This window comes from Olea europaea, unplaced genomic scaffold (genome assembly GCF_002742605.1).
Source record: "Olea europaea var. sylvestris unplaced genomic scaffold, O_europaea_v1 scaffold1142, whole genome shotgun sequence".
In the NCBI taxonomy this organism is placed as follows: Eukaryota; Viridiplantae; Streptophyta; class Magnoliopsida; order Lamiales; family Oleaceae; genus Olea; species Olea europaea.
Window position 1 is genome coordinate 293,411 of NW_019228810.1, and position 12,704 is coordinate 306,114.

General features: G+C 36.1%; 1 protein-coding gene across 1 annotated transcript; it reads right to left on the reverse strand.

Moving 5' to 3' along the window:
• Positions 1-608: 608 nt before the first annotated feature.
• Positions 609-1,193, reverse strand: LOC111373536 (glutaredoxin-C10-like). The gene has a single exon (XM_022996080.1). It carries the CDS (start codon positions 1,122-1,124, stop codon positions 771-773), a length of 354 nt encoding a protein of 117 aa, XP_022851848.1. The 5' UTR covers positions 1,125-1,193; the 3' UTR covers positions 609-770.
• Between the last annotated feature and the right edge of the window lie 11,511 nt (positions 1,194-12,704).

Here is a 12,704-nt window from a genome sequence, read left to right on the forward strand (position 1 = left end):
TGTATGATTTATTCTTTAATTTTGTCCAATCTTATCGACCGAGCATATCATTAGAATTTGAAACCATAATTCTGCGGGTATCATATTTGAGACTAGCTTTACCCTAGAGATTCTTCTTTCATAGTCCAAAGTTTGTACTCGAGCATAAAAAATGGCAGCAAAGGAATTTCAATCCTAAATTTGTCTTAATTAATTTTGATTTCAAGCAATTATAAACAAGCTCGAGATTCTTCTTCCTCTATTTGCTGGAATATTCATGAACCAACAAAATAATGGCCGGATTAAATTAAACCTTTTAATATGCTTCAAAATACACAAAAATTAGAACCCTTCAATCCTTCGAGTCCACGGTTATTGCTGCGAAGAATTAAACAATATATTAAACGAGATTTTTAACTTTTTTCTTTCTTAATATTATCCAATACAATCCGTTAAAATATATTTAGTATGTTAGTTTGAATACGATTTAAATAAATAAATAAATAAAGGAGAGTCTTACGATTGTCTGCTTCAATCTAACTTACCAAAGGAAAATAAAAAATATTATGCTTACTGAAATTGAAGCAAAAAAGAAAGAAACAATATTACGTATGGCAAAACTATGATACTGATTGCAATTAATATTTCTTGATAAAATCACATAGAATACACAATTTATAAGCTTAATCATATCCTAATAATAAGAATTACCACGCTAAGAAATTACTAATTTTACAAGGTTATTACTTTTTCCAAACAAAATTAAGATAATAATCACAAATTAATATCAATTAATTAACATTAATCATTTTAATTGCCGTATCTGAAAGACTAAGAGCGCCAACTTCTTTAAGTTTAGGCTCAAGATGGCCGCTCAAATGAAGTGCCACAAGATTTTCCAGCCCACCGACGCTTGTGCCGCCTATGTACAAGGTAGGAAGCGCCGCGCCGCCGTTATTAACAGCGGTGATTTCGTCCTCGTCCAGTTCGATGACAGTGGGATGGACGCCGACTGTGAAGAGCAGCTTTTTCATTGCGTGGCACATGCAGCAAGACGAGCGGCTGAAGATGATCACAGGATTCTCAGATATCAGCCGTTGGATGCGCATCTCAGGTGACTCGGCGACGTCTATGGCCAGTGCCATTCACCACTAGTGGAAAAAGGGATTATTAATTTATTTCAATAAGGTCTAAATTTTTCCTGGAACTGACGGGGATGATGGGGTTCATATATAAATTCCAATAGGCGTGGAGTGGGGGCGTGGAGTGGGGTGCGTAGGGTTGGTTGGGTTACACTTACATCACAGGCAAGAAAATAAGATGTAAAATAAATTCGTACATGTTAATCAATATAGTAGGGTCATGTTATTAAGGGCTTGTTTGACCCCATTTTTGTTTTAAAAATACATTTTTAAATAATGTATTGATGCGAGATGTATAGTTAAAAAATAAGAAAAGATTTAGATTTATGTATAATATTATTTTATTAAAGAATGTGTGGTTAGAATATTGTGACCAAATACTAGTCAAGAATGTATTTTTTTCGAAAAAATGAAACTCAAACAAGGGCTAATAAAACATCGGCTCAATAAAACTTATACATTAAGCCCATGTTTGGTTCAATTACAAAAGTAAATTAAAATTTAAGTTATAATCATGCATTTTATAGGACCCACAACTTTACCACCACACATTCCATCAAATTTTATCAAAATTTACTAAAAATTTGATTTTTATCTAAACTAAACATGGCTAAAAATAATCCTTCATTTCATTGAATCTTTAGAATGCAATACGAAGAGGGTAGTTACTCCAATTCGATCTACCCTTTTGCAAGATAAAACAAGAATAATGTCATCCTACTGATTTTTTGTCCCATGAATTTACTAAGCAACGAATTGATGGGGTACAGTGTTACTTAGACTGTTATTGTACTATGCCCTTATTTGGTGAGGATTAAAATCAAATTTTGATAAAAGTCGATGAAATGTAAGGTTGAAAAGTTGTGAATTCGAAAAATATATGGTGAAAATTGATTATTGACTTTAATTTAAACTAAAATTTAATACCGAACTGACATTATAAGATCGATGAGCATAGAGTTTAGAGTATAGATTTATTTTTATTAATAAAAGAATATAAATTGTAGTAGATATTCTTTCAACCCATTAATTCCAGCCACCAAACGTACCTCTAGTGGAATGGGCCAATCATATTGAGTGATGCTCTCTATTAAATGGTAATCGATGACGTCATTTGACCTCGATATGGAACACACGGGCCTGGAAGTGGGCCCCTGCTGACGCATGAAACGAATTTCTCTCTGCACATAGAATCATAGGAAAAAGGAAAAAACTGCAACGCCACGTAAGCATTGGGTTTTCCTGATTACACGTGGCGCTTGGTTTTACCCTCCTTGGGGCAAGGAGATGTTTATGCACCGAGAATCATCTTTTGGTTGGGCCAATGAGAAGATACCACGTGGAAGAGATCTTGGTGTGTGTAAAAGACGTAAGAGGGTGGAGTGTGGTACCCACCATCCAATTAAGGTGAACCGTTGATGGTGCTCAATATGGTGTCTGTCTGGCACATGGAAATATTGTATTGCATCAACAACAATAAAAAGTCGGAGTTGAAAAAATAAATGAAATCATCACTCTCTGTGAATGTTTAGAACATCTCTCTATTTTTAAACCAATCATGATACATAGACATGGACACAGACATAGTGATGGCAATAGGACGGGCAGACGGCGGCTTGTCCTGTTTATTTTTTTATTTTTTTAGTTTATTTTTTATTCTCTCTCTTCACAGGACTGATTTGGGGTGGGGAGTTAAACCCCTTGGCAGGACGGCGTGGGCGCAGGGATTTTTGCCATCACAACATAGACATTATAGTTGATATAATTTTTGACATAACATCGCACAATAATATATTATTTGAATATTTAAAATAAAGCTAAATTTTTTTATCTAATTACATCTTGCCAACATATATTTTAAAGAGTATATTTTACAATTTTAAAAAATCTATAAATCTAGAGAGTAAAAAGTTTTTAATACTCCAACAACATCTCTATTTTTAACACTTAATTTTACTACCCTCACATCTCAATATGCATTTATTATTATTATTTTCAGTCTTTTATTTTTACCAACTTTCCTCTAAATTATTCTATTATTTCCCACCATATTCTTTATATATACAATTTAGTTGGGTCAATAAGTGGAGCATTGAAAATTGAAATATTGAAAGTGCATTTAGCCACGTATTTTGGAATAATTACTTTTTGAAGAATGTGAGGTTAAAAAATACTACTTTCATTCCCTGAAAATAAGCATGTTTCCATTTTTACAAAGATTACAAAAATGTAATTAATATAAGAGGAAATATAAATTTTTCTTACAATTTTCCTAACATACCCCTACATTAAATAATAATTTAAATACGATAAGTTTATATTTGTTAGTAACGAGATATATTAAATAATGGATTATTAAAAACTAAAAAAATCTATACATTCAACAAGGAAAGTGACATATTTTGGATCGGAATAAAAAGGAAATCAAGCCTATCTTTATAAAAATGAGGTAGTAAGGAAAAAAATTTTGGTTTACGTATAATATTATTTAATTGAAGAATATATAGTTAAAAATATAAAATAGAGTTCAAACTCCAAACTCATTCTCTCTTATGAAATGTTAATTTGAAGAGTTTGTTAGATTATAATTTTAGAGGTTTACTATTTAAAATAGAGACTATTTTACTTTTAAAAAGGCTGTTGAAATCAGTTAACGAGTAATCATGTGAAACATTATTGTTATACCTGTAACAGTGTAATTCGTGTGGGCCACTTAGGCTAATGTCAACCTGTGAATAGCTTGCTTTCCACAGGTTTCGATTGACGGCGATGAAGCTAGAAGACTAAGGATTATATTTGAGTCACATTATTTTAAAAAAATATATTCTTAAATAATGATTTGATATCATTTCAATCATACATTTTTCAATAAAATAATATTACACCAAAATAAAAAATATTTTCGTATTTTTTAACTACACATTTTCCATCAATACACTATTCAAGAATGCATTATTACCAAAATAATGTGACTCAAACACCCCCTAATATAACCTGCATGGTCCTCACATAAAAACCACCTCGATTAGACTTTGCCCTTTGGCAGACCTCAGCGAAGTTCGAATGAAGATGGTGAACGTCAATGGTTCCGTTGAGAGAGGGCGTTTGATATCTTTGTTACAACAAGTTTCGACGACTGAAGGACGGTCGAAGTCTATTTGATAAGGAAAGAGTCTAGTCAATTCCTAAATATCCCCACAAAAACTAATGTGGTAAGAGAACATTTGTGAAAAGATTGGCTACCAAGGCAATTCCTTTTGGGGTGAAAACAATATTGTTGACCTTGAATAGCAGATTTTTTTATTTTTTTTGAAGCCAATGGTAGATTTTTTTTCGAAATTTGCACGGTTTTTCGCCTTTTGGGGGGATTTTGGGTTTTGTTGACCTTAAAAAACAGTTTTTAGTCTTTAAAAGCAAATTGTTGAGTTTTCTGTCGATATTTAGGAAGGATTTTGGCCCCTTTTTTTTTGTCTGGGAGTTTTCGATATATTTTGGGTAAAAATTCTTGATAGTAGAATAGATAGAGGCTGAGTTTCCGACGTTATTTGGCCGAAAATTACACTTAAATTAGAGAGTACTAAAATCTTCAAAAGTGTCACCCCTTCATTATTTTTTTTTTTTTTTTTATATCCAGGTATCATAACTTACACTAGACTAAATCTTGGACCCCCAAGATCCTTGCCCCTAGAACCTTGGAAGGGGTAAATCGCGGGTTATGGCTCAACTGGATCACAGGTTCCCTCACCGCCTGTACACTTCTACCCACAAGAGATCCTCCTTCAAAGTGATTGCTCCATACCAAATAAATCTGGTCGCAGGTTCCCACCAGGATTCGAACCTCCAGCCTGCCGCTGAAAGCAAGACAAATGTTGATTGATCCACCAGTTGAGCTGTGCCCCGGAGGGCTGTCGCCCCTTAATTTTGATTTGATAGGAGGTAGCTTTTTGGAGCGTGGAAGAATAGATCTTATATTTTCAAGTTGACGAACAAATTTTAGGGGTCTTTTGATTATTTTTATGAGTTGACATTGTCTCATCATTATGTTGAAAGTTATGATTGAGTTTAATTTTCATTATTCTCATCGAGGTTTGTGCTTTGGCGACCATTGTCATGCAGTTAGTTATGTATACGCATAATTTTCCTACACCGATGTCTATTTTGATGGTGCCAGGGTTCGCACCATCATAATGTCATCTAAATATGAAGTCGAGACAGACCTTTAATGCCGACGTTTGAACAAGGCTTCCAATTGTTCTTTTGCTAAGTGATTGTCGGGCATATTTTTTAGTCAACACGTTTCAGAGGTCGAGGTACTAATATTCATTTTATAACATGTTGGCATGCAATGGGACCATTTGCGGTTGACATGGAGCTTAGAAGAATAATAATTATTTTAGTATGTAACATTAGTCCCTAAATTTGAGTTTCATATTTATGTGAAATGAAAGATTTAGAATTGTTGTTTGGATCGCTATATGACTTCGCCTATTTTTTTCGAAGTATTAGACTGGATGAAGACTGAAACAAAATGACGATAGTGTCCATTACATTTCAACTAGACAAAAAAAGGTAGATGAGACATTAATCCCATCTTCGTCCCAATTCTGAAGGGCCGATATTGAATCATTTTTGGTGACCACTTTCAGGCTCTTTTCTCGGTTGATTAGGTACATTTTTGGTATCATTTCAAATTTTCGTTGTGTAATTTGCGTTGCAGTTTAGACATAAATTATCGATTATAATAGAGATCATACAACTTGCTCAAAAAGGACTAGTCGATAATCAAAATGGGTATCTAGTTTTACTTTTTCAACATTTTGATCATCGACCCTAATTTTTTTACTTCCTTTAAAAAAAAAATTTGAATTGTAAGTTCTTAGATGATTCCATTTATGTTCGATTTAAGAAAAATAATAAATGCCACATTCGTTCGAAGAATTTTATAGACTACTTTTAAAATTTTTATTTTTATAGTAAAATAAATGATAAAAGTTAAAAATTTTCAAGATTTACATAGGTCGTCAACTCAATCACTTGTAAATGAGGAGAACGCACCTTATTTGCCACTTGCCAGCTTACTATGCGAGCAAAGCCCCGTATAATGTGGAAAGAGTAATGCTATTTATAGTCGTTTACTGTTATAATCGTCTTATATAGCATATATGTGGCAGTTAGTCATTTGATACATTAATTTAGTAGTTTTTTTATTACCTCATGCATCAAATCACTAACCACACATGTATATCAAGTAGGACGATTGTAGTTGTGAGCGACTGCAAATAACATTATTCATGTGGAAATTAGGTATCAAAACATAGAAAAACTTGTCATCTCCCCCTTATTGTCTTCCAAAGAAATTTGACGTTATATTTCGGGATTCACAACATTAATCACCAACTACTCGCTAAAATAGGTGCAACAAAAATTGGAAATGATAGGTTAATTAATGAAATGGTCTATGGAGCTTAGCCAAATTGAAATTGACATCTAACTATAAATAATGTTCATCTTTTGAAAGTTTTGGACAAATATTCCCTCTTTTCAAAGTGTTACCAAATTCATCCATTTTCTTTTTGCACAATTTCGTACAATCTAGACATTCTCGTCAAACTAGTAAAGTTGATGAGAATTTTCAATCCATTTTGCGATCAATTTTTTCCCTTCTGTCTTGAACGGATATGATTTATCTAGACATTCTCGTCAAACTCGGCAGAAACACAGCGCCTAGGCGCTGTGACCCCCCCTCCCCCACATAATTTTTTAAATTTATTTTTTACTTATTATCTATTTCTTATAATCTCTTGTCCTCTCCCTTCTCACAATACGTAATTTACCCAACCCTACTCCCTCTCATCTTCTTCCCCAACACCCTTAACTTTCCCCCTTTTCTCCTCCTCCTCAACCCTCCTAAGGTACCTTCTTCCCCTCTCTTTCGTTATTTAGTTTTGTTCTTTGTTGATTTTTTTTCCTCTTTTTACCTCACCCACATCACAATTCTTTCAATCACACATATTCTCGCCCCCCATCTCCCTTGTTGTTTTCAACATTTCTTTGTTACAAAGTGTGAATTCATTCATTCTTATTAGTTTTCGCAGCACCATTCCAGGTATGTCTATTTTTTGCTCCCTATTTTTTTCTCTCTTACATGATAGTTGATGCTTATATGTGCCTATTTTTTATAATTATGTTAAGAGGAGGGATTGCTTTGTTGTGGTGTCAAGAAACTCGTGTATGGTGCAGATAATGTGGCATGAAGTACTTCTAAATTATGGGCAATTTCTGGTGAAAATTTGGTGCCTTCAAAGTGTTTGATGGATTGCCTAGATGAACATAGTTGGGTACAATGGAGCTATTGTGGCTATTGTGCTAATTGACTCATGTGGGAATTGCCACGTAGATGATCGTGAATTGAAATTGGGTTTAGAATACATCTATTGCACGTTCGACCATAGTCTGCCCTTATGGCTAGATTTTAAGCCCTGCCTTATCTTCCTTTCTTACCCTTTTTGCTAATGGTTTGCATGTTCTAAACTTTCATAGGTCCTATGCCGCCTAAAAAGAGACAAAAGCCGCAACCTCCTCTTCTAGCTCATTTGACAGGAGCAAATTCATTAGTGCTGAGGCCACTGAACGATATAATAGCTTGGTGGTACACAAGACCTGTATCCCTAAACGTGGCTTTGACAATTATATGACAGAGCAGATAGGTCAACGGAATTGGGAATTGTTTGCTCGGCACCACGGTCGACGCTAATTCCGGTTGTCAGGGAGTTCTACGCCAATGCGAAGGAGCATCGAGATTTTCGAGTGTTTGTGCTGGGTAAATAGATATCGTTTGATAGCATCTCAATCAACAGTTTTTATAATTTGCAAGATATTGAAATGACGAGTACTCTAGACTTCGTGACGAGGGTGTTGATCCTAATGAGGTCATTCGAATTTTGGCCACAACTAGTACTACATGTAAACGTTCAAAGACTGATGTACTTAACTTCCCTGCTTCTAGTATCACTTCGGGTTGTAAGGCTTGGCATCACTTCATTTCTGGCAAACTTATTCCCAATAGCAATTTAAGTGAAGTAACAAAAGAACGGGCTACCATCAATTATGCCATTCAATGCCTCCTATCAATTGATGTTGGTAAAGTTATTCACAACAACATCTTACATACTTTAAAAGGGTCGACGACGGGTGGTCTAGGGCACCCATTGTTGATTTATGAGCTTTGTTTAGCGGGTGGTGCTGTCACATACCTGACTAAGGAGGTTGTGCACCCCAAACCGGCAATCACACGAGCGTACTTGAAAGTTCTTAAGCCACTTCGAATCCTCCAGTGCTCCACCCCCTTCTTGTAGCGACCAGCCGCCCAGATCACGCCGACCGACCCCAGCTAATGACCTTAATTCTGACCTTGCCCCTCAACTTTATGACATGCAATTGCAAATGAATTTGATGCAAAATACATTGTGCGAGTAGTTCCATTATCAACATAGGCTAAAGAGATGACTTAGGTGTATAATTCCGTAACCCATGAATGTCAATACGCCTTAACCGTGTACATTATAATTTGTGGCGTTCTAACTGACGAAAGAAATGATTTACGATTGTGTTGATTCCGTGCATGTAAAAAAGATTGTGTGGAGTGTATTTAATTTTCTGGTATAAGCTTGGTGATGACCGAATGCTAGAAATTTAACCGCTATAAATTTCGCTTTTTTTTTATAAGAGAAGAAACATTGCACGTATTCAGCCTAGTCTCACACCTGCACCTTTTTACTCGAGTTATTAAGTTCGTGGGGGTCTTTTGAAACCTGGTACCCTTTCGTATAAAAAGTCGGGGAGTTACCGACCTAACACTCGCTACAGGGGTCAAGAAGTGGAAAAAAGGGTGAGGTAGAAAAATAAATAAATTAAAAACTGATCTTAGGGGCCTAGATAACTAATGAGTTTGAATCACTAAGTATAAACTAGATTGTTGAAACACTCATAATTAGGGAGAATCACTACATGAATGAATTGTTGACGTTGCCGGTTGAACTAATCCAAATTAGAGTGGTGTGAGGAAATCCTAAGCACAACTAAATTTTAGAATTACACCATGGAGAGAGAATGAAATAATCAAGTTTGGGGGTGTGTGAATTTTATGAGCGAAGAAAGGAAATAATTGATGATTAAGGGTTGGGAAATAAACCAACTTGTGAATGTGCCGCGCTACGCTTGATCCCCCACACACGCACACCCGCTTCGCATTGTATAAGTGGAAGTTTGGTTCTTGCATTGTGATTTTGACACCATTCATAAATGTAATATAACGTTATCAATGCTGAGCCAAAACGACAAGCCGTTTAACTGAATATTTGTGTGTATCGTCCTTGCATGATTTTATTGTTTAGTTTGTTTGTTTGCTCGAGGACTAGCAAACGGTTAAGTTTGGGAGTATTTGATGAGTTTGTTTCACTCATGAATTTTGCACAAGTTTAGTTTGATTAAATTTTAGATCTTATGAGTATAGAACGTTTTTTATGCGTTTGTTAGTGTTGTTTTGAAGTTTAGGAGAAGCGATGCGAAAAGAGGTATTAAAGTGGACAAAGAGGCCAAAAACATGAAATTGAGGCAGAAAGACAGCACTTAGGGGCTGCATTCATAGCGCCTAGGCGCTACGAAATTGAAAAAATATGAAATTTGAACTCGAGAGGCAGTGCCTAGGTGCCATCAGCGCCTAGGCTCTGAAGACGTAGCGCCTAGGAACTGTGATTAAACTGACGTGGTGATCCATAAAAATTCTACTTCTACACAAAACGGAGGGGCACCTATAAATACATCTTTCTCATACTTTTGAGAGGTTCTTGACATATTGGAGACAAGACAACAACAAGGGAGATTCAAAAGAGAAATTCAAGAAGATTAACACCAAGCAATTGAAGATCAGAAGCATTCATTGGAAGGGAAAGGAAATCTTGGTGCAAGAATTCTACTTTTTCTTCTACAACTTTATTACAAATTCGGTGATGCCCCTCCGTTTTGTGTAGAAGTAGGATTTTTATGGATTTTAAAACGGAAGAAAAACGCGCCCTAGACATTTAGTCGCAGCGTCTAAGCGCTACAAGAAAGCGCCACGTCAGTTTAATCACAGCGCCTGGGCGCTATCATTACAGCACCTAAGCGCTGGCTTTCGGGTTCAAATTTCATCTTTTTTCATTTTCGTAGCGCCTAGGCGCTATGAATGCAGCACCTAAACACTGTCTTTCTACCCCAATTCCATGTTTTTGGCTTCTTTGTCCACTTTAATACCTCTTTTCGCATCGCCTCTCCTAATCTTCAAAACAACACTAACAAACACATCAAAAACGTTCTATATTCACAAGATCTAACATTTAATCAAACTAAATTTGTGCAAAATTCATGAGTGAATCAAACTCATCAAATATCCCCAAACTTAACCATTTGCTAGTCCTCGAGCAAACAAACAAATCAAACAATAAAATCATTCAAGGACGATACACACAGATATTCAGTTAGACGGCTTATCGTTTTGGCTCAGCATTGATAACGTTATATTACATTTATGAATGGTGTTAAAATCACAATGCAGGAACCAATCTTCCACTCATACAATGTGAAGCGGGTGTGCGTGTGTGGAGGATCAAGCGTAGCGCCGCACATTCACAAGTTGGTTCATTTCCCAACCCTTAATGGTCAATTATTTCATTTCTTCGCTCGTAAGATTCATAGACCCCAAACTTGATTCTTTCATTCTTTCTCTATGGTGTAATTCTAAAATTTAGTTGTGCTTAAGATTTCCTCACACCACTCTAATTTGAGTTAGTTCAACCGCAACGTCAACAATTCATTCATGTAGTGATTCTCCCTAATTATGAGTGTTTCAACAATCTAGTTTATACTCAGTAATTCAAACCCACTAGTTATCTAGGCCCTTAAGATCAGTTTGTTTTTTAATTTATTTATTTTTCTACCTCACCCTTTTTTTCCACTTCTTGACCCCTGTAGCGAGTGTTAGATCGGTAACTTCCTGATTTTTTATACCAAAGGGTACCAGGTTTCAAGAGACCCCTACGGACTTAATAATTCGAGTAAAAAAGGTGCAGGTGTGAGACTCGACTGAATACATAGCATTCGGTCATCACCAAGCTTATACCAGAAAATTAAATACACTCTACACAATTTTTTTCACATGCATGGAATCAACACAATCGTAAATCATTTCTTTCGCTGGTTAGAATGCCTCAAATTATAATGTACACGGTTAAGGGGTATTGACATTCATGGGTTACGGGATTACACACCTAAGTCATCTCTTTAGCCTATGTGCATGAGCCCTCATGTTCCTGTACAACGCTCAACTTAATACTCGTGCATAAATGTCATATCGCTTCATATGGATAAGTAGAAAGTCCAATTAAAACATATGATTCATCCACAATCCATAAACTAATACATGCTCTCAAATATATTCATCATAGCTAACAAGACTATCTAACTCACACAAGCATGCTGAATATGAAAATGCATATATAAGGTTTTTATTTTTTATTTTTTTTTATTTTAAGTAAACATATGAAAACATAAAACAAGCAAATCACATGAAAGCATTTGAGAAACTTGGCAATGCACGCAAATGATGTTGCTCCCCCCAAACTTAACTGAAACATTGTCCTCAATGTGAAATATAAACAAAATGGGGAAGGGACTTACCTGACAGACGACGTTAATTGTCGTCCTCGACATCCTCGTCCTAGGTATTCGGAATTGGATTTGCAGCGTGATCAGGTAGGAGAGACGGCTGAGGAAATGCTCGATTGGAGTAAATCGAAGCCAGGACCGCATTGAACTCATGTTGATAATGAAACTGCTCGCACAATGTATTTTGCATCAAATTCATTTGCAATTGCATGTTATGAAGCTGAGAGGCAAGGTCAGCATTGGGGTCACTAGCTTGGGTCGTTCGACGTGATCTGGGTGGCTGGTCGCTTCGAGGAGGGGGTGGAGCATTGGTGGATTCGGAGCGGCTTAAGAACTTCCAAGTACGCGCTCATGTGATTGTCGATTTGGGGTGCACAACCTCCTCAGTCGGGTATGTGACAACACCACCCGCTAAACAAAGCTCATAAATCAACAATAGGTGCCCTAGACCACCCGTCGTCGACCATTTCAAAGTGTATAAGATGTTGCTGTGAATAGCTTTACCAACGTCAATTGATAGACGGCATTGAATGACATAATTGAGGGTAGCCTGTTCTTTTGTTACTTCACTTAAATTGCTACTGGGAATAAGTTTGGCAAAAATGAAGTGATGCCAAGCCTTACATCCCGAAATCATACCAGAAGCACGGAAGTTAACTACATTAGTCTCTAAACGTTTCCATGTAGTATCAGTTGTGGCCAAGATTCGAATGACCTTATTAGGATCAACACCCTCGTCACAAAGTCTAGAGTACTCGTCATTTTCAATATCTTGCAAATTATAAAACCTGTTGATGGAGGTTCTATCAAACGGTATCCATTTACCCAGCACAAACACTCGAAAATCTCGATGCTCCTTCGCATTGGCGTAGAACTCCCTGA

Coding starts and splice junctions, on each gene's coding strand:
- LOC111373536 (XM_022996080.1), bottom strand. CDS start 1,124: ATGGCACTGGCCATAGACGTCGCCGAGTCACCTGAGATGCGCATCCAA.